This window comes from Kryptolebias marmoratus, linkage group LG13 (assembly GCF_001649575.2).
Source record: "Kryptolebias marmoratus isolate JLee-2015 linkage group LG13, ASM164957v2, whole genome shotgun sequence".
NCBI classification, from domain to species: Eukaryota; Metazoa; Chordata; class Actinopteri; order Cyprinodontiformes; family Rivulidae; genus Kryptolebias; species Kryptolebias marmoratus.
In genome coordinates this window covers 20097510-20120661 of record NC_051442.1, presented here as the reverse complement: position 1 = coordinate 20120661, position 23152 = coordinate 20097510, and the positions used below count along the sequence as shown (strand labels likewise).

Sequence of the window (23152 nt, the reverse complement as noted above, 5' to 3'; positions counted from 1 at the left end):
TCTCAAAAGGTGCAGTCCTGCTCATCCCTGCACACACTCTCAGAGGCTGTGGCTTCCCGTCTGTGTGTGTGTGTATGTGTGTGTGTGTGTGTCGAGGGGGGGTTGTTACCGGAACCACAGAGAGGTGTTCGAAATTAGAAGATTGCGAGGAAATAAGTCCCACCGAAGTATAATGTCTGGCCTGTAAAAATACAAGAAGTAATGGCACTTTAGTTGCAGTAAATATATTCTGTGTTGAACTTGAAGGTTTTAAAAACCTTTCAGACGCTGAGTAAGCTGCTCCAAGTCTACTGGAGACTGGTCCCGATGGCCACATTTTAATGAAAACAACAAATATCTTTGTGCAAATTTCTCATATTGATTGTGATATTGGTATTTGATTTCCTTTTTGAGCTGAATGAGGACTAACCAGGAAATACCCAGTGCTGCTCTGACCTCTACAGTCATTTGTATCCAAAGACTAATCCTTCCTGAGCTGTGGAGAAACATGCAGCCTCTTACAGCCTTTGTCAAGTGTTTAGACCATTTCAGGACCATTTCTAGTTATGTCATCAAAAGCAGTGACTGAGGCAGAATATAAAGATGCTTTTACCTTAAACTGCTTTATTAAACCTCCAGAACAAGGTTGAGAAAACACATCACTGGCACCCAAAGAGGCATGTGTAGTACTATTGTAGTACTATGGTAGCTTTGCCTTAAAAAAAATTTTTTTCTATGTCTGCACTTATTTAAATATTGAAGAAAAAACAAGTTCAGTTTTCAAGTGAGGAACGGACCGACAATTTTAGAAATATAGTAGTTAAAGCATTTGATTATGTCTCTCTAAACTATTAAATGTACACTTTGTAATTAGCATTAGCTAATGACTTTCAGCAACTATCAAATCAGAAAAAATGCATTAACTGGTCACTTTTAGCCGAGTGAGTATTAAATAAATAAATAAGTAAATAACGAAAAGGCATAGCAAAAAAAAAAGTACTGTACCTACTTTTTTTCTTCAAAAAATGCTAACAGCTACTGCTGTTGACGTTAGCTGTATTGTTTTATTAATTTGAAAAACCAATTCTATATGCACTTCTTACCCAAAGGTTAGTTAGCCTGTACACTTGTTTAGCTAAGTTTGCCTGCTTTGTTAGCACTTTGTGTTTTCTGCCATTTTGAATAATTTCCTCAGCAGGGGGGATGGCTATATACCCTTTGACCTTGGTCCTTCGGGGTTCCAGCTGTCGTGGTGGGCTGGTTCTTGCCCGGTGTTTTGGGAGGTTATGGGGGGTCTGTCTCCTCCCTGGTGCTGGTGCAGGCCCTGGGCTGTNTTGGCCTTAATAGTTTTTCAGGTGTGGACTGCTGTTCCTGTTGATTGACAGAGATCTTACTTTGCTGATGATGTATGTTCAAATATTCATTTTTCTAACACATCTAGCTGTGATTAGTTTTTTATTTAATCAGTTATTTTATGCTTACAAGAAAGCTCATGTACCGCCATGATTGTTTGAGTTAAACTGGGACCTGTTGGGTTTAATTCCCAACAACAAGAGAAGATAGATTGATTGGCAGATTTATTTATATAGCACATTTTCATGTACAGGACAACTCAAAGTGCTTTACATAAAACATTCAATGCAGAGTAATAGGGACATTTATTGCAATCTCCATGTTTCAAATTCAATCAAACTCATTCCACTTTGGTTCCACTCTATCCAACTATAATCCAAATCCAAGCTGTCAGGTTCAAATTACAATCCAATTACACATCGTAAAGTTTAATACAATTGTTTTCCAGTAAAGGCCAAAACAATCAATTTTAGGCCTTGTCCTTACTCAGAACAGTTTTGAAACTTGATATTTTCCGCTACAATTGCACTTCTTGTCCACACAGTTTTTTGTTTGTTTGTTTTTTAACACTCTTTTTCAAAGCATATTTTTTTATACCTCAGTTTATGGTATATCCTTGTGGAGGTGAAATATTCAGAAATAATGAGACAGCAGCTTCTTTCACAATGTCCTTTATCACGTTTGGCCGTAGAGTCCAAAACAACAATGGAGCTCCTTTTACTGATATTTCTTCATCTGCTTCGATGTATCCTGATCCTTTTGCCACTAAAATGGGTGCTCGAAAGGTCAGCTGAGAGAAAGTTTTTAACAGAATTTGCCTCCAAGGACCTGACATCCACATATGTGGAGATCACATTTCGCTCAGCGTTCCTTGATTCACTACAGGTCCCAATCAGCTCAAATAGCAAAGAGAAATTTAAAATGCAGGACATGCAAGAATGTGGATCTTAGGAAGTCAAAGAAAAAAAATGAGCTAGATGTTTTTGGAAAAACCTTTAGCTGAGAAAATGTTAATTTCCTGTGTTTTGATATGTTGTTAATGTGGACATTCTTGTCTACTAGTTGTGTGGCTAGGGTAGTTTACCATTTTTTGTTATTATGTATATAAAGCAAAAAGTGTAAAGAGGCAAATTTTTAAAAAAAGTAGCGTGGTAAGGTGGCATATTGTATTTGATACTTTGGTCTGTGTTATATAACCCTGATGATGCAGAATAAAGAAAGAGCAACACCATCAAGGATCACCCGCAGTTATCGTGCTGAAGTCTTGAGTCATCCCTCATATCTTTATATTTTGTTTTAAAGCAGTCAGACTTTCTTGTAATCTTTTGACGTGGCCATGGTCATGATGAATAGTTCCTCAGGCTCCCATAAGATCTTAAAAAAACATAATTGGATTTTGGTTGGTTTGCTTTTTGGGGTCGAGTAACTATGCTCTTTTTTTAATGAATCATCTAACTCTGACCCATATCAAGGTTCCTAAACTCTAAAGGATGAACTAGTTTTGTGTTGATTCAAGCACTTTACTGGCAGCCGGTCACAAGACATAATTTGTTCCTTTTTTAGCTGAATTGGTGAAAAATAGCAAAGATAACACAGTTTGACACATATAAACTAAGATTTTAGCACCAGAAGGATGATTCTTAAAGAGTTTTGAGCTGAAAACTGGACATCAGCTGAAGAATGATGCGTCTCTCAGGTCAAGTCTTAAAGACATGACTTTCAGATATAATTTATTGTATTTTTTAAACCTGACATGTCTTCTTTTGCCCTCCACTTGTCTATTTCCCTTACTCTTTGAAGCCAACACTGCTCAATTTGCAGTCATGGTCAGGTAAAATAATGAATAGAAATTGAGTAGAAAAGCATCCATCCATCCATTTTCTTGGCCCGCTTTCTCGTACAGAGTTGCAGGGAGCTGGTGTCTATCTCCAGCTGTCACTGGGTGAGGTACAAGATTAAAAGGCCATCACAGGGCCACATAGACACAAACACAAATCACACTCTCGATCACACCTGGTGAAAATTTAGAGTGTGTGGGAAGAAACCAGAGTACCCGGAACAACCCACTACATACACTGGAAGATCATGGAAACTGCACAAAGAAAGGCTCCAGACGTGTAGGATCGATAACAAGCTTGATTTATCACATTGGTTTAAATGATTCCAGAAACAAAAGGCTGTCAGTACATTACATAACCTTCAGGGTGTGTGAAAGTTTCAGAGAACCAGTGGGGGAGTGCCAGCGCATCCTTTGAAGACCTCTTCTTACAGAAAGACCAAGAAGGAGTCTATATCAGAGAGGATGGACCAAAATAAAAAAACAAAAAGAATCAAATATCTCAGAAAGAAAAGACTAAGGCAGCTCTATATCTCCCTTGGGTCATTTGCGTGACTAAAACTATTCAGAGAAGTCCACTTCAGCTGTTTCAGGACAAATTTCTGAATTTCACACATTAGCATGTTTGTCCATGAACGTGTCCATGTGTGGTATTAAAAGTACTCATTCAAACTATAAAACAAGAATAAGGTTATAGGTATAAGGGTTAGCCTTAACTATATCAAAGGCTGCGATTTGAAAGAATCTATTCCAGTAGTTTTCCAGATATATTTGTATGCAATTTTGAAATATGGTGCCGCACTCAGTGTAAACAAAGCACTCGGCTGAATTTGCCAAAAAAACACATAAAAGCTTAAGTCTCATGATTAACCCACATTAGGCTGGCCTTAGTCTGTGTAGATAAACAAATAGTGGGGAATCGAACAAGCGTAGAATCTTGGAGAAGACATTTAGGTGGAAATATCAAAGTGAATCTACTGCTAAATGTGAAAAAGGACAAAGATCGAGTGGCCGTGGCCTGTGGCCATGGAAGGGAATGGAACACCTGAATTCAATTATTTGGATGGATGAGGGAATACTTATGGTAATATAATGTACATATAGTCAAATGACTCTGAAATGGAAATTAGTAATATTCAGAGATGGTACAGAAATGTGATCAGAAGTACAGAGGCCCCACGTGAGAGTGTATATCCACATATAAAGACAGAAATGGTTTTATTTCACGTGCATGACTTCATAGATCAACAGGGCAGTTGTGAAGTGAGGACAGACCCGTATTGGCAAGGATGTCTTCATACCACGAGACAGATTTAGTTGTTTTTATCCACCGGTTTCTGCTGCTTCCAAGCAATTTGCCACAAATAAACAGAAGGAGATAGAAATGAGAGCAGCCCAAAGAGGCACTGATGACACCGAGAGGCATGCTGAGGCTCTTTTTGTCTATTTTGGTATACTTTTCACAGGAAACACAAACTTTTAGAGACACTCTCCGCTGCTGCACTTCTATTAATAGTTGAAAGAATGAAACAGCACTGTAAAAAACACAACAGTAACTTACTGAAACAAATACTGACAACATAATACTGATATTTTATATATCAATGTACTTAGACCCACTTCATTTTTTGGAATTATTTTTAAAATGATGCCTAATACTACAGATGTTTGTTTTTTTTTCTCATGAACCTACACTCAATACCCCATTTTGTGCATGTAAAAGCTAAATTTTACACAACTTTGTCAAATTGTTAAAAAAAAGCAAAAACTGAATTATCACATATGCAAAGTATTCAGAACTTTTTGGTACGGTAGTTGAAACACCTTTGGCAGGATTTACAGCCTCGATTCTTTGGAGTCTGATGCAGCGAGCTTCACTTTTCTGCCATTCTTCCTCTCAAGCTCAGTCTGGCTGGATGGGGACTGTCAGCAGCACCAGAATTATGGAGGCCACCGTTCTCCTAGGAACCTTTACGTTAGTATCTTCTTAAGCCAAATGATTGAATCTGACAAACTTAAGTAAAGTCCTGTGAATCGTGTTAAACAAGACATTTATATGGAGGGATTTTTAATACTGTTCTTGCATGAGTCAAACTTTTATTAATGTCTTAAAAAAAAAGAAAAAAGCTGTGTTTCTGATCTATTTCTCACAGCTGCAGCACCCCCCTCCCAAAAAAACAACAACAACCCAGCAACCTATTGTTAGGGGTGTGTCAAGCAAACCCAATACGCACTCATTTCTTAATTTTTTAATTAAAAACTAATTTATTAACAAAACAAAGAAAACAAAAAGATGACTGAGCGTGGCATGAAAAAACAAGAACACGGACATCAGAGCAGATGGAATGAACCAGCAAGTAACAAGTGACAAAGGCCAGATTATGTAGGCAGAGGCTAATGAGGAAGTGGACACAGGTGACTGAGACAGGTGTCGATGGGTGTGGCAGGCTGAGTGGAGAGCCACTGAACTGAGAGCAGGTGAATGGTGACAGGTAAACACAGGAGAACACATAACAGAGACGAACGGAATAAACAGAACACAAGAGTGACAACATATGATCAAATACAGAAAAATAACTCAAACAAACTCAAATCATTACACCTAGACAAGCAGAAGATTGATGAACGTCCCACATTAATCTCCTACTTGTCCCCCTATTCGATGATGTTGAGTGTTTCAGATCAAACACTTCTGGGATCAGCGTTTCAGCATTTTTTCATTTGTCTCCCCTTCCTTGTCAAGGCTTCTTTTTTGAGTTCGATTTGACTCTCATCTTGGTGAAGTTTAGCAAATTTATTTTTAGCAATCGTTCAGTGTCCTGTTCCTGTTTTCAGCTTATTTGAGACGATTTATCAAAGACACGCTCAGACTCTTTTCTGTCAGTGGTATTCTTTATAGTAATAGTAAAAAAGACAAAAGCCTGAACAAGAAGGCTGCCTGTACATAGCCACTGCATACAAGGTCATATAGGACAATTCACAGGAAGATTGGATTCCACCCAATAGGTTGTTTCACATAAGACATTGTGACTTGTCGCAAAATAAAAGACACAGGTGTTAACTAAGACTACTGACAATGACTCATGTTATCCAATGCCTGAATGTTGAAACTAAAGCTGTGGAACTCAGTAATGAATGATTGAACTATTTACATTTGACCTTCGTGTTAAAATGTCCTCCTTTTAAAATCATGAAACAATGATTTATGAAACATAAATCATTGACTCTCATCTTTATGAAACATAAATCTTATTCAAGAAAACATGTTGTTCCAATGCTCTAAGAAAACTACTGCATATGTGTTCATGGGGTATAACTGCTTTAGGAGAATTTGGGGGATCCTTGGAAATCAACCCTTCGGGATAAATCCAAGATAACAATAAAACAAGAAAGAAAAACCACAAAAAATATATTTTTTTCATTGTTTTCAACCTCAGTGACGCTGCATTAGCAACGTCTGGCCGCTAGTGGTCGCCATTGTCCTATCAGCTGATTGGAACGCTGGGACCATGTTGCATTCAAGTCCTGTTGGTAATACTGTAGTTGTCGCGAAACATGAGACACTCGAAAGCATTAGTGCAGCCATGAAGTGATAAAGTTCCTCTTAAAACTATTGAATTAGAGAGGGCAAAAAGAAGTAATGCTATAATTAAACAATAACAACTATTTAAACATAAATAAGGGGGAAACTGTTAAATGCGAGGACATGCCGCTGTAATTATGTTGCTGTGCAATAGCGCAAAATTATTTAACCAGATTTGTTCTCAAAACCCCCCCTGTTGTTAGTTGTACTTGAAACGGGAGTTGTTTAAATGTTCGTGAAGCGATAAGATGTTAAGGATTGGAGGCGTCCTGAGTGGCGAAGGAGACATGAAAGCAGCGCCGGGTCCTGCCTGGACAACAGGATGGCGCTGGACGCAGACTGACAGTGATGTCTAGCGAGATAAACAAACCCCTTCTTACGTGACTCTGTGGTCCTTTAAACACTAACGCTACCGGTCAGAGTGATGTTGTCCGCTCTGTTGTGTTGTCGACACACCTGCCGTGGTTGTCAGAGAGTGTCCCAGTTGAGGAAAAGTTCAATATAAACAGTAGAGTCCGCTAAGACGAGGTGAGTTTGGTACAAGTTGTAGCAAGAAAACTTAACGGTAAGCTAGCTAGCAGCGGCTAACATGAGCTACTAGTTCAGGCTCACAGCAGCTCTAATATACTACACGTTTTATGTCATTTGAAAGCGTAGCATGTTAGCTTTTGACCATATGAAAGTGTTGGGTAAAGCAGACTCAAACTGGTTAATTAGCTGGGGTTAGTGAAATCCCCACCTCTTCTCTGATATATTAAACAGCGTCCAGTTCGACATCGCTATAGAGTTAATGATGGCTAAAACTAGTTTATTTAGTGCTGTTTGCTAATAGTTTGCCTGCTCACTTGTTGCATCTTCAGGTGAATGTTTAAGCTCCTAGTATGCCAACTTTTGCTCATTTATTCAAGATTATGTAGAATAAGTGGAAAAATACCTTCTCTTGCTAACTTACTTTTAAAATCTACTTTGTGTGCTCACTTAATATTGTTCTGGCTCTTTGCTCAGTGAGGAGCAGTTCTTCCATCATTTGTGCTTTCACCTTGCCTGAAGCCTGTCACTGCTTATAACTAAACCATGTTTCCCCATTTCTCTCACATCTTCACTGTTTCACCTCTCCAGATGTAATGATTGCATGCTGCATGTCTGCTAACCACCCGGCCATCGCACACCTGCACCTCTAAGCTTTGACGCATGCCCTCCACCTTTTACGCGTGCACTCATTCCTCTTTGCATGCTGTGCTGTGATTGATGCGCTATGAGGGAGGACGAGGATAACCCACTGGCGCTGTCGTCCAAAAGACCATGCCAGGAACAGACGGACTACGAGCGGGAGCTAAAGAGGCTGCAGGCTGATTTGGAGGCAGAGAGGATCCAGACACTGTGGGCCCGCGGGCAGCTTGGTGCCGAGCTCCGGCGCCTACGAGAAGAAGCAGAGCAGGACTATGAGAGGGCTGTGAGGGAGCTGGCAGCCAGGCGAGGGTACCACAAGGACGGAGACAGAAACAGATGTCTCCTGGCTAAAGACAGAGGGCAACATGGTAAAGTCGAGTCCACAGGGGAAAGCTTTTTGTCTTGTAGTGGCAAAACAAAACTAGAGGAGTTGCTGCTGACGCTGTATGAGAAGATAAATGGTGAACAGGCAGCTTATAAACTGCATCACAGGCAGGAATTTGAGCTAGAAAAGGCCGTTTTCCTCTGCCACCTCCTGGAGGCCCATGGGAGACAGTTACAGAGGACTCAGAGAGTCGGACCCCACAATTATAAAACCAAAACCCTCTCAGAGAAGCCAGCTTGGGATGACCATATTAATCCCTGTCAGACAACACCTCTAGTTATCTGCTCCAGAGCCCCACCGAGATCCCTGAGTGATTCCCCATCACCCAAACGGAAATCCAAACAGGATCAGGGGAAGCAGGCTTCAGGTGGGGACCTGCTGGCTGCCGCCCCACGCACTGCTGCTGCTGTTGGAGGCACCCGTCAGGTCAGCCACCCTCACAGGACCCTCAATGCCTGTCGAGACAACCAGCTGTTCAGCTGGGCTGAGCCCTCAGGGTCAGATGAGTCTTCACCCTCCAGATGTACAGCAAGACCAATGGAGGTGAGCAGCTTCACGTTTTTATGTGAATCCTTTTTTTCCCCCTTGTGTTTAGTTCAAAAAGTCTGGTCTTAATACATGCTGTAGACATTTTTTGGTGCTTGGAGATCAACACTTTGGTTGTATTCTTTAAGATTTAGGAAACACTGAATGGTTTGGAGCAGTACATTATCCTAATGTACCTATTTTTCTTTTTCTAAAATATACACATTTGGGTCAAATTTAGATGGCGTATCACAGCGTAACTAGTTCATTTTACTTTTTAAATTGACATTTTCTCAAGTTTGTAGTCTGAACTGACAAAGAGCCATGGGCACGTATCAGTTTTTCAAAAATTAGGAAAAAAGTACGTTTCCACTCATTTCTAAACACCAGCGTGAACTGATGTTTCTTTGAACTTGAAACAAATATTCATGGTGTATTTCCATTCTCAGTAATCTTTGGCTGGGCATTCTGTGTTTATTAGATTTTGGGCTTCTTTTTCCCCTTGTCCGGGACATTGATCAGGTTGTCACTCTTTTTAAAATCTTAGAATAATTTCTACACGTGAAGCAATGCACGTCCTGTTGCACACGAGCACATACTGCTCAAATAGAGTTAGAGTTTGTGGGCCATTTGGGATATCCGGTGGTTTTCTGAGGTTTGAATGAATTCACTTTTGGAAGCTAAATACATGTTTTGTAGCAGTAGGAACTAATCTTTGGTTCCTGTGCAGCAAATCTTCGTAAAGCTCTCAGAATAACACAGGAGGCACTGAAAGGTTTGAGCATTTAAGGAATATTTTGGACACGTTGAAGTGGGGTTCTGTAGAAAGCGTGTGAACATCTAATGTCTTACCTGTTGTAGATGACTCTTTGAATGACCTCATTTTGGAGAAACAGTTTAATTTTTACCAGATCAATGAGCTAATGCTCTGTCTAAACACAACTAAAACTAGAAGCACTCAGAGAGAGCAAACCTCCTACAAGTCGTAGGGTCAGTACAAAATAGTGTGATCTGGATGATCATCAGAATTGAATCAACTTTCTTTTTTTTTTTTGTGAGAACCCCAACATTCCCTGAAGATTTCGTCCAGATCTGTTCATTATTAATTTTTAAGTGATCTCGCGAACAGACAGATAAACAAATGCGATCGAAAACAGAACCTCCTTGGTGGAGGTAACACAGGAGTCACCTGCTGGAGCACAGACAAGGTTTTAACAAAGGAGTCACCTTTGACCTTGACCTTTGACCCTTGAAATCAATAGGCATCATCCCATGAGGTGTCCATCTGTGCAGTTTGACATTCCTTCGTTAAATGGTTGCAGAGTTGGATGATGACATTTGATCGGATCACCACCAAAATCTTATCGCTTGTTCCTTGTAGCACGTTTGGCGTTTCTTGAACATTTCATCAGAATCTGTTCAAAACTTTTTGAGTAATCTTGTTCACAGGCAGACCGATAGACGCTACCAAAAACACAGCCTCCTTGGCGGAGGTAACAAAAGTGCATTGCTGCCATCTTTAAACAACTCCGGTCAGTTTCAGTTTTTTTTTTTTCATGAGCACAGCTAGAGACGACAGCAGATAGCTGTAGCACTTCCTGTGCAGCCTGGGCTCACTTCCAGTTGGAATATCATAATGTTCCTGCTGGAATAACCACTACATTGTTATTATATCAGTGGATTAAACGGTTATTTCAGCAGAAATATTGCTGCCTTCAGTGCTTTAGGCTAGAAGTGGTACAGCTAGCTGCTGCAGCCATTATTTCGGCTTACAGACAACCCTGAAAACTGTTTGTAAATAACTGTGTAATGAGAAACTGACAGTAGGAAATGTTTATTAAAAAGTTTTTGCTATTGGTCGGAGCTGTTTTGAGCTCAGAACTAAAGTCTGTCTCTTCAAACCGAGGTTGTTCAAAGAGCTATCTACAACAGGTAAGATGTTAATTATTCGAAAACTTCTCTTCAAATCTGCTGAAATATTCCCATAGAGTCAGAGCTTAAAAACGTTTTCCCATAATCTCTCAGCTTTTCAACCTATTTTTTTTTTCAATTTAATTGGACAAGTGGAAAGTTTAAATTGTTTTTTATGTTTCTGAGATGAGTTAAGGTTGGCTCAAATTTCGACATGATTTTATTATTTGCATCTTTTCTCTTTCGTTATTAATATACTGTTTAGTTTCCTCTTCTTTTGACCTTTCCTTCAGACATCAGTATAATTTAATCAGACTTCCCAAGCAGCTTCATGCAGCTGTAAGACGTTTGAAGTGGTCGTTTGTATAATCCTCATCACAGAGGACGATGATGTGTGGATGTTTTATGTTTCTTGTGGGAGTGGCAGAAGTGGGTCTGTGTGCTTCTTAAATTTTGGATCAAGTCCGAATGGAAGAAAGGAAATAAATGATCAAAGCTTGAACTGCGTCTGAACAGCAGCGCGCACATCTTTCTGCTTTTCCACCGTTGCGCCCTCATTTTGGGGCTTGAACTCACATTTTCAAGGTGCTTACATAATAAAAAAACGTTTGCAGTTGAACATTTTGAATATCAGAGGGAAACCTCCTTTCTCTAAGTAGAAGTTTGATCTCTGTTTTTGACCAACAAGATCCTTTCAATCTGACAGGGAGGCTTTGTCTAAACACGATTATGTGAAGTGATGTTACCTGTATAACAATGGAGCTGGATACAGCCTCTTTTATTGTACAGTATCTGTGTTTGCTCCTTTTATATCCCTCAAGTCGAGCCTTTTTTTTCATTTGTAAGCAGCCCAAAACCTGACAGATTCTCTCGCTGATAGAGGTGGACGTGCATTTGACTCTTTTATTGCTTGTTTTCCTGACAGAAATGGGGTTACAAATCAGGCAGTAAATTTGAGCTATAAAAGAGCAGAAGCAGAGCACAAAGTGTTGCCTGCATGGTTGACTTCAGGCTACTTAAATCATTGTCTTGGAAGCAAAACCTTATAAATATTGTATTAGTCTGCTGCTGGGAGAAGTGTTATCAGGGCAAATCAATAGACGTGTGTGAAAAACACGTGGAGTCTGTACAAACTGGAGTTTGCTGTTTCAGGCCTTTTCAGGCATCTTCATTTTGAATTCACCTTTCTGTTTAGTTATATTACTGAGTTTTTTGTTAGTTAACCAAAAAGGTATAAGACCTTGCATCAGTGTTTTTAAATTTTTCTTTTTTTAAAATACTGTTAGTTTTTGTTAGCCATCGTCCAATAAGGTTTAAAACTATATTGCTTTCACTGAGTTCAAATTGAGAAACAATTTTTCAAAAACATTTTGTCTTCCTGCAGATGAGTAAAGAGTTCATTGAACAAGATGTAGTTATTTAGATGTATATCTACAATTTCCAGCATAAATATAATTAATGCAGGTCGGTCCATGAGAGGATCACTTCTGCTTTAGTCTTACTTCAAGTAATAGTTCAGACATTTCAATGTGGGGTTCTGTGAAAAAGTATTAAATCTGTGAAATGGTATTATTAATAGTATCAGTCCCGTCTCTGCTCAGACTAGCCATAAGGTCATCAGTGTTGTCAGACCTAAACTCCAAACGGTGGTTGTCCAAAGAGCTATCTGCAACAGGTAAGATATTCACAAGAAACTTTTCTGTAGAAATTTTGAAGAGTGCTAAAATGCTGCTGCCCAAAATTCCATGATCAATTCTTCAACAATCTAAGCTGACATAATGCTGACGTTTTGAGGGATAAACTAAATAAGAAGCATAAAAAGATCAAAAGGAATGGTTGAGCTGCTTCCAGTGGCTCTTAAGTGTCACCATGGTAACCACGGACCTGTGTCTGTCACTCCCTGACAGCAAACATAAGAGAGACAGACAGAAACGGGCTAAAAGGTACGCCTCAAACAAGCAGTCTCTGTGCAGAAACTTTGAAAAGAATTGGGAGTCTTTTGCAGTAGAAGACTGATGCTTACACGTGTAAAATTTTAAATTTTAGTTTCTATGTTTTCGTAGGGGGTATGAGAAGTTAGGAGGACCCTTCATTTCCAGATTAGATTCCAGTCTAGTTTCCAGTTAGAAGAAAAAACTTTGAGCTGAAATATAACTGAAGTCTATGGACGCTTGGGTGTGCCGTGCCCTCTATGCATTCTGAGGGGATTTGGGAGAAAACCAAGTCTCCAAAATCTCCAAAAATCCTGAAACTTTAGTTGCGACTGGGTAAAAGAATTGTTCAAGATATCAAAATGCCAGTTTGGTCAAGTAAAGTCTAGCTTTCTGTGAAACGTTTAAACTTTGACGGGACGTTTCTACTGTGAAGTATGCCTGAGTTTTCGGGCTCCAAAGAGGGCTTGGTTTTCTCTTTAGTTGTTTTGTCAAAATTCTCTTGTTGTTTACGGAGGAAATGTCTCAGTTCTTCACCTATAAAGGTTTTAGACAGGACGGTAACAAGGGTGCTTCGATGCTTATACATTGGTACCATTTATAACCTTTCCACGGAACCCCACTTAAAAATGCTTCAACTGACCCATTATTCAGGTTGTGTTAATCATACACACATCTTCTAAACAGAGCATTTTGCACAGTGATCTTGGGAACTTCTGCTGCTTTCCACAGTTTCACAGTAAAATATTATTATTCTGGATGGGGCTCTTGCTCCTTTGCCTGCCTCCCGAAGCCTCCCTCTGTTGCAGTGTCTACGGCCTCTCGAACAATCAATAGGCAGCCAACATCATTCCAGCGTCATCTCCATGGAAACGAGCTGCGGCGGCTCTAATGATTGGGTCCCCTCTCGAAGCCTGCCTTTTTGTGATAGGACGAAGGAAGCAATACTGCCCACCCCCACCACCCCCCACCCCCTGCCTTCTTGCAGCGACACTTGCCGTCTTACACTCGCACATTTTTCCCATCGTCCTCATTCTTCACCTTTTTCGGTGCCGCAAGCGAGGTGGGATTCAGCAGTGCTGTCGAGTCCCGTTGAAGCCGGACGATTTCTGACACAGCTGCATCAAAGAGGAGAGCCGTTCAGCTGAGGAGTCAGCGTGCCACCCACATCTCAGCCTCGCTGAAAGAATGGAGACCGGATTGGAGACCTGTTAGTTAGACTGTTTTTTTTGTTTTTTTCTCTTACACATCTCTTCCTTTCGGTGTTGTCATTTCGATATAGATGAGCTGTTTCAGCGTTACATAGGATAAGAGGACCCGTGTGTCTTCCCTTTTCTGTTTTTGACAGAGCCCTGAGACGACAGCGGCGACGAGAAAACAAAACCGAGGCTTTTGTGATGCAGAGAGCGGGACTCTGAATGCATTTTAATCATAAATGTAAGCAAGATGATAAATATTGCTATGGTGCGGCAACAATGGTCTATTTGCCTTTACAGGCTAAGGTTAATAACGTGGATCTGAGTGTTCTGATGTTGGCCAACGTCACTGCGTACACAGAGTGTAGTTCCTAACAGCTCCCGGCTCATATTTTGTCACTGCTGTTAATCAAGCCTCAACAAACTGCACCATTACAGTTTAGTTTGCTTACAATACCAAACTGATTTAGTTTGATAACCAACAGCCATGGTGATAACAGTACTTCGTTTGGTTTTAGACACTTCACCTTGGCTCTGAACAAGGAAAAAAAGACCCTCTCCTTCTTATGAACTGTTGCAGAAGAAGAAGAAGACAGTCTGATCTGTGTCTCTCTCTTCCATCGAAAGCGAGGATGTAATGGCTTGGTCCTGGCTCATTCGGACATGTGGATCCAGTCAGCTCTGTGTGACTTTAACACAGCGTGATGTATGACCTGTGCACTCGGCCTGAGCAGCCCGAACCTGCACCGACACACATAGAGATGGAGAACCGCGAGGAGGCGGAGGCTGTCAGGCATCAGCAGCAAGAGCCGAGCGGGTCGATGGACCAGGAGAAAATTCAGCACGGGGTCTTGGAAAAGGACGTCCCAACCGTTGCAAATTTTACTACGACATCGCTGTTAGGAAAGAGGCACCACTCACTGTATGCAAACCTCAGTGGGTTTGAAGTAGAAGGGGTACGAAAGGTAAATATGTAACATTTCAAGTACCATCCCTGACTTTTTCTTAGACCTACAGAACTAGTCTTTAGAATCATAGGTGTTCTTATCCAGATCTTTTTCACTACTGCTATCATTGCAAACTTTCATTCCCATTGATTGTATTCATTCTTAAATAACTGAAAGTTATAGGAATGTGCATGCAGGTGCAAAGCATTTATATTCTGTCACAGTGAGGTTACATTGATGTTAAAGCAATTAGAATTTATTCTGAGCTCCTAAATTTCTCTGTACAGTACATCAATAATCAATATGATGTGTGTGCTGTTTGGAAAAGAGTCCCCTACACTTTCTTTCATAAAACCGCTACTTTTTCTTTGGTGATGTTGCCTTAGTTGTGACAGGATTTCATCAATGTTGCAATCCAATCGCAACACTGCCCGCTGTGTTTCCCACCTCCATCACTTTATTATTCTATCAGCAAAATCGCAGTTTAGCAAATGGCCCCTAATGAGCTATCAACCAACAACCTGGGAGAAGATCTGTGGCCACAGCTGGTTGGATGTGGCATGAAATGACTCATTAGAAATAATTATGAAGCTATTTCACATGAAGGGTCAGCAATTTGTTTGCTTGTCTGCAAGAGGTCGTCACTTGCAGATTGCGCTTTTTAATTTGCAGTGAATCTTTGCCACAACTGTCCTATTTAAAAAAACAAAAACAAAGCCAAGCACTATTTAAGTCCAACGCTGGTGACTTTGCCGGCTGTGCTTTTGTGTGTGAGTGATTTATTATTAGACAAACACTGATGTAAGGCTAAGACCGAAAGGACTTGTGCAAACCTGGTACTGACATGCATACTGGTTCATTTATTCATAAATGGACAACTTTAACCAGGAGTGTTCACACCTGGCAGTAAAATCCATCTTGATTGATCAGATCTAAATCACTCGCTGCAAATGCAAATAAAAATGCAGCCATGGCCCACAGTCAGCTGAACACAAACAGGTTATCTGCAAGTGTTTTATACACAACTTCACTGTGTATAAACAGCTGAACTTACAACATAACTCTGGAAAGCACATTTTCTTTTTGAGACATCTAATTTTACGATACAGTGACTACAGCGGGTACAATCAGCTCCAAACACAAACATGACAGGGATTCTGACAATCAGCTTCGCTGCTTGCACTGAGTCACATCAGGTCAGTAAGAGATCCTTCAAGGAGGCTTAGGATGATTTGGTTTCATAATACCTAACAAACACAAATAAAAGTGCAGCTGTCTTCCGTGCATCTAGAGTTTTCACACCGAGGGGGGCGGCTGTGGATCAGTGGTTAGTGCAGTCGTCCTCCAATGAGACAGCTGGAGGTTCAATTCCACCAGTATGCCACACCGATGTGTACCCCATCGGTGTATGAATGTGATCTAAAGCACTGATTAGACTCCACAGAATGATTTATTCAGATTAGCTTTTTAAAGATGTAGCAGAGTGAATGAATGAATGTGTGTGTGTGGATGGGTAAATGAGGGCACAGATTGTGTTGTAAAGCGCTTTGAGTGGCCTGGTTGGCTAGAAAGGCGCTATAGTCCATTTACCTGTATTTAGTGCTGTCCAGCTGTGATCAAATCACCCAGGATGGATGTTAGTGCGAGGTCAGAGTAAAGCCATAAAGTGGTCCAAACTGAAGGTAAAAAACGACAGCATGTTCGTCCACGTGGCTGCTTGATGTGACTTTTGATGCCAATGAAACAAGTCTGCAGCATGTCTGTTGTGTGATGTTATTGTAATCCCTGCAACGGGATTATATAATGTGATTATATATTTACATGTATCACATTTTTGTGTGATTGTTTCGTTTAGAGAGGGTATGGACAGTATGTTAACTTAGTATGGCAAATTTACAAGGTGGCCAAGTCAGTCTTTTTACTAAATGAAAAAAAAGACGCATAATTCCACAGAGGATGGAGAGTCCTGTTTCCTCTGTTTAGTCTCTTTACCACTGTTTTTGTACCAGCTGGCTGCCTCGCTGATTGTGTGTATGTTTTTGTTTTGTAGTGTAGCTTTCAAATATGGAAACAGTATCTAGGACTTTGTTGTTTTACTCCTTTACTGAAAGCACTTAACTGGCCCTGTATTAGCCTCTCTGATTACATTTCTAAAACAGGCACTGTGAGGTTCTTTATAAAGTGGTTACTGTGTTGCATAAATGAACAAAACAGCAGTAAAGTGCGAGGATTTAATTACTTTTTCTCGGCTTTGAGTTGTGTTACCTGTGGCGGCATCATTTTAATTCCAGTTGCTCCCCAAAGTGACGAAAAAAACGTTATTACTATCTGGTGGAAGAGAGTTGTACTGACAGCAATCATGTTTTCACTCAGAAAAGAAAGTGTTGAAGATGTTCCCTGATTACCTGTGTGTGCCTGTTTACACAGAAATACGTTACTTTATTTAGATGAATGATTGAGGGTCTTATCTGCTTAGCAGAATAAATCAGATGTAAATGTGTACGTCCCTCAATTTGCTGTGGCTTCAAGCCTTCTATATATTTTCAACTCCACTGTTAGTAAAATGACATAGCTGATGAGCATCTGGAAGTCTGTGTCACACGACTCTAAGCAGCTCTTTAACTTCTTCAGAGTATGGGACTGTTTGGAAGGCTTTATATTGTGGTTAATCATTTCAGTCTAACCAATCAATAAGATATAAACTTTTTATTATAGTTGGCACATACATTGTGAAATGGATATGTAAATAGTGAGAATATTACTTCAGATTTGTGCAACTGCAGCACAGAGGAAGCGGCAAACCTTATATTAGAGAGACCTCAACCAGATGTGTTGGTATTTACTTTCTGAATTGACCTAAAACTGACAGTGATTAGAAAAATAGATGTCTGTCCAGAAAATATTACCTTCTGTATAAGATGTAGTCGTGATGCAAATCTTTGCTACATGATCCCATTTGGTAGTGGCATTGTGTGTGTGTGCGTGTGTGTGTGTGTTTGTTTTATTAGCCAGCCACGTTATTGCTTGTAAATAATTGATCGGGGAGTGTGAGGGCGATCTCTGGAGCACCAGCTCCTCTTCAGCTCCTTGCTGAAACACCACCGTGTGTCTGGCTGCCGTCTGGCTGCCGTCTGGCTGCGGTGAGGCATACAGTCTCTGTGAAACAGAGGTCAAACTGCTTTCGCTTTAGCAAACACTGTAAATTCACTCTTCTACACCAATGTTTGTATGTGGGTTTTACAAAAAATACTTTTGATCAAATCCTCCTGTAATTCAGACACCATACCATACCAATAACTGCCATATGCATAACATCACAAAAGCTTTTTTGTAGCGTTCATAATATTTGAACCATTGCCGGAGTTCCTCTTGTCCTCACAGTTAGCTATGTAAAATACAAATACAAAAACAACAGGCTTTCCTTGTTAAAAGTATGTACATCTGCATACAGTAGTTCAGTTCATAATGTCATAATAAAATAGATTCCAACAAAAAGTTAAAAACAAATAACATATGAACATGCCTTTGGTCCTAAAGAGATTCTCTGTTGTTATTCATTGGCCTGGAAGTGAGACGTGTGTTGGTGCTTTGTTTGCAGTTTTTCATTTATGTTAATTTAATTTAAATTAGGATTTAAATTAGTATTTATTTTAATTGTATTTTTGTTTTAAAAAGTATTTCATAGGTTCCTTTTTTTATAACTAGTTGTGTAAATATTTGGCACAAATATCTTACAATATCACATAATAAATAGCCATATTTTCAACTTTCCTGTCAACTTTAATCATTTTTTTTTACTAAATCATGGTCGGCCGGCGGCCGGCCACCTTCCACAGGGTGTAGCCTCTTTTCTGGGGAAACCCTGAAAATACATGTAGATTATCGCTATCACAACTCACATTTTATACCTACAGTATACAATTTAAACAAAGCTAACTACATCAGAATGATTCTGAAAACTTGTTACAAACAACAACACAGAGGGAACCCAAACATTTCCTGCCATCATTATACCTGCACCAAGATCCTTATTTTTAATTTCAATACAGCCAGTCTTTTTTTTGTGTGTATGTTTTTTGTGTGTGTGTGTGTGTGTGTGAGAGAGAGAGAGAGGGAGAGAAAGCTTGCTTTAAAATAATAATAAGGACACTTTTAACCCTAAATTTAAACTGGAGCAGTATTTTAAGTATATTATTGCCGTCCCTAACACAAAGTTTAAGTCTTTTGTCACCTGTTTATGCGCTTTACACGAACAAGAATCTTCATCTTCATTTCCTATGAATCAAAGTATGTGGCTTTAGTAATTTTGTTGCAAAAACAAAGGTTGTCAGTGTTTTCGTTTTCTTACATTTAATGGCTTATTTCCTGATTTGGGAAACTCCGAGAGGTTTTTCCTGTCTGACGTTAACACGTCAGTTTGCGGTTGTCTCCTGGTGATAACGTGAGTTCCTTTCACAAATTGAAATGCTTTTTTCCTGAAGGATAAAAGGAAGTCTCATTGTATTGGCCCAGTGGCTGTCAGGAACAGTCATTTGGGCCTCTTATTACTGGAGTTCTTATCCATGTATGTGCTGTGCATTTTGAGAATGACTCTTGTACAAGTTTCTTTGTGTTTAGACTTTCCGTCCGTTGTCATGTTCCAGACAGCGTGTGTGTTACTGAGCAGTTCTGCCAACAGGAAAGTTACTTGTAAGTCTGTTCTTCTTCACATTGTCTTCAAGATCACTTGACCCAGCTGAGAGATTGGCCGTGTTGGAAGGTCAAACTGAACCTCTCCTCCTATTCCTTTTCCTTTGGCAGCCGCTTTTACAAGAGATGCTACTGTTCTTCATTTAATCTCCTGAAGGGTGAAGTTCTGTCGGCGCAAGTGTGAAGGACAGTTCAATCAATGTGTTGTCACACTGCCAACAGAGGGAACAAGTACAAAGATTTTCACAATGTTGAACTCATTTGCAGCTGGTAGACAACACAAAACCTCAAAAAGGAAACTGGCTATGAAATGCTCCAGTGAAAACATACTTTTTCTTTTTTCTTTTTTGAGCGCAACAACAAGGTTCGCGTGGCATTGGTTGCACTTATTTTCAATCACAGTCATGCACTTTCATTTCTGGCTGATTGCTCGGCTGCTTGAGTGGGTTTGTGCAATCAGTAGTATGAACCTGGCTGGATGATGAACCCACATTTATCATTCCTGTCACTTTGATCATTCCCACAAAGACCCTTGTAATCTCAGTCACATTTATGTTTGGTGGAATACCAAATGATATCCCATTGTTGTGTCTTACTGATATATCATGTTAAAGCTCCCCACTGAATGACGACCTTGCTACACTCTCTGTGACCTATAAGAATGTGGCTGGAACATGGTAAAATTGAAAAATCTCCATCAGTGTGAAGGCAATCAGGCTCTTAGGTACTCACCAAATAGGTTTTCCTGATGTTTTTCCTCCCATCCCCAGAATAGCCTTAGAGAAGGAGCCAATATGCCTCATAATTAATTATTTTTATTGTTGTAGAAGACAGTGCTCATTGTGTGAATAAGTGTGTATTTTTTTACAAACAAACCAGAAGCTACGTGTGGGTAAGTGTGGCCTGCTGTAAAAGCCTTAACAGTTTTCTTTATTGTGATGGTCGGTGGGAGTTTAAATATTAAAGTAGTTCTAGTAAACCCATCCGTCCACATCTTCACAAATTAAGTTGCTGCTGTTATAATGGCAGTAGGTCAACGAGGCTGTTATGCATCTGCAATATTCTGTGACAAGGCGAAGGGTTGTTTTCTTTTAAAGCTCTCCATGTGGAGCCCGCAGAGAGTCGGGGGAGAGACAAATCATCTCCGCTTCATTGTGTCGCCTTTTTATCTATTTTCTGCTGACACTGCAATGAAATAATTTAGTGACCCTTCCATCTGCTCAGCCTTTGCCTCTTTTAAAATGCCAGACTGTCTCTGTGGGCCTGGCACTTTATTAAGCCCTCGGAGGCTCAAGGGATTGCAATGTTTCTATGCATAGACAGAGATGATGAGGCAGTCGTGCCCGTGCCGATTTTGATTTTTGAGTCGATGGGGCAGCAGTATAATTGTCAAAACCCCAGGATAGCCCCAAGCAAGAGGAGAAACAAGGATGTTACAGTCATCATAAACTTAGGTTAACACATTACAGTTGCTCCCGTAAATTTATTTATTTTTTCTGCATAAAATAACTACCAGCACAAAAACTGATGAATTAGCCTATAGCTTTTAAAGAATTAATCTTGACATGATTTATAGTGTATTTCTTGTAACGTAAGCCAGGCAGTTCATAAGATTAAAAGGTTTTGTGTTGAGTTATATGCATATCCTTTGCATATACAAAAAAAAAAGCAAATTGAAAAGTGAATTTCAGATTTGTGCCACCTCTTTCAGAAGACTTGTGTTGGGTGGGTGGTAGGGTTAGATTGATGTATGCCTGGGGGAGGTAATGGGGAGTCCTGTGTTACCTCTTTGTTCTCACCACGCAGACTCCCCCCCTCCCAGTCTGTCAGCATCAGGTACCCCGAGGAGAGGAGCTGCGATGAACACAGGAGGGGATTTGAGGGATTCCTCATGACTTATATATGAGTAAGGGGAGGGATTTGCAGTTAATGAAACAAGCATCAAACACCTTTGTGCTTATTGTTTTTGATTTCGAGAGCTTTTGTTTCTTTCTTTATGCCATAGCAGAGTTTTGCATTGCAGTAGTCACCTTCATTGTGTGATCATAATATCATTAAAAAGGCCCCAAAAACAGTGTTTTGGTAATAGCATGCAGGAATGAGCCATATTTGTAACATTTCTGAGCTTTCTTTGCTCTGACAAATTCATGTACAGACAAGCAATACAACGTTAAATCATGACAAATGTAAGGAGTACGGTAATAAAGTTAAAGCAAAGCATGTGTAGAAAATGAGATTTATGTGTTTGAAGACATCCATGAAATGTAATTAGGAAGCCACAGATGCATCGACATCAGATGATTTAATTGTTGCAGTAGTATTTTGCTCTAACTACATGGTTAACATTCACACTGTCGCCTGTGATGTGATACAGTAATCATCAGTGTTTTTCTTCTTAAATATCAGCTTCAGTTTTCATGTTCAACAAAGAAATGCACATTGTTGTTCCTGAGCTCCTCATTTCTTGTCTGTCTTTTGTCTTGTAGCTCTTCTCCTTAGAGGTTTATATTGGGGGATTTCTAGCTGTCAGCTAAAAAAGGCTGATGTTAGCGTTTCTATGAAACCAGACATTTCCATGCAATTTACAAAAACTCACCGTGGATCCCAGACAAAAGAACAATCTGGTAGTGCAACCTTATGAATATGCAGGACTGAATCTCTGAAATTGTAATAATCTGCTCCATTTTTGCTTAGACCATTAAACCACTCCTAATACTCTTTTTTTATTTTTAATGGCTTATTCTACTAGTTTTAAATTTAGTACAGTAACGTGTGTACAGCTCTTCTTTTTTTACTGCACAGATGCATTTCTAACAACACAGTGTTTAATACACTTACTGAGCAGAAAGAAACAGCTCAGATGTTTATTTTCACAGCCACTGCACTGCATTAAATAAATGGAAACTTTGATACAATAAAAGCTTGTGCTGTGAAGGTTCCCAAAAAATAAACTATACAAAAGCTAAATTTTTCATTTAGTATCTGCAACCCTCAACATTTAATTTCTTTTACCAGGAATTCTGATTTTCTTGATACATTTTGATGTATAAATTGTATAAATAAATGCTGTGGTGGTCAGCTTACTATTCTATATAAATGGCTGCTTTTGGGGGATTTGTTTTTTAGTTCAGAGTGATAAAATCCTTAATAAAGGGGAGACATTTCAGAAAATGTCAAAGGTTTTTTTTAACTGGTACTCGTAGATGCATAATGGAACTGCACCTGACCAGTTTAATTGAAAGGCATTTTTGACTGCTCAGTTTCAAGTTCCAATATTTTCAGTCATCAATCAATCAAGCTATATTTCTGTAGAACCTTTAATATAAGTCAAATGCATTTCAAAATGCTTTACAGCGATTGACAAAAAAAGAAAGAGAGGAACGAAATGATGATAATAAAAAAGGCCAGGCGGTTGCTAAGCTAAATATATTTTTTCAAATGTGGATAAATAGCTATCGTATAGGATAAAGCTATCCTATGTAAAAGCCAGACTAAACAGATGGGTTTAAAGATTTTGTTTAAAAGTGTCCACATTATGGAACCAAAACCATCTCTCTGACAAAGTCTGGTGCTCAGCCATGAAAGCCTTAAAAACCAATAAAAGAATTTTAAAATCAATCCTAAAATGAACAGGCATCCAGTGTAA

At 39.6% G+C, this 23152-nt stretch overlaps 1 protein-coding gene across 3 annotated transcripts in view; it reads left to right on the top strand.

The window, feature by feature from the left end:
* The first annotated feature begins 7055 nt into the window (after positions 1–7055).
* The window catches only part of LOC108233880 (RIMS-binding protein 2), a 74625-nt gene continuing 58528 nt past the window's right edge, over positions 7056–23152 (top strand). For all 3 annotated transcript variants that reach the window (XM_025005149.2, XM_037978965.1, XM_037978964.1), the window contains exon 1: positions 7056–8850. In XM_025005149.2, coding sequence (XP_024860917.1) covers positions 8008–8850 — 843 coding nt within the window. In that variant the 5' untranslated portion in view covers positions 7056–8007. The remainder of the gene's footprint in view (positions 8851–23152) is intronic.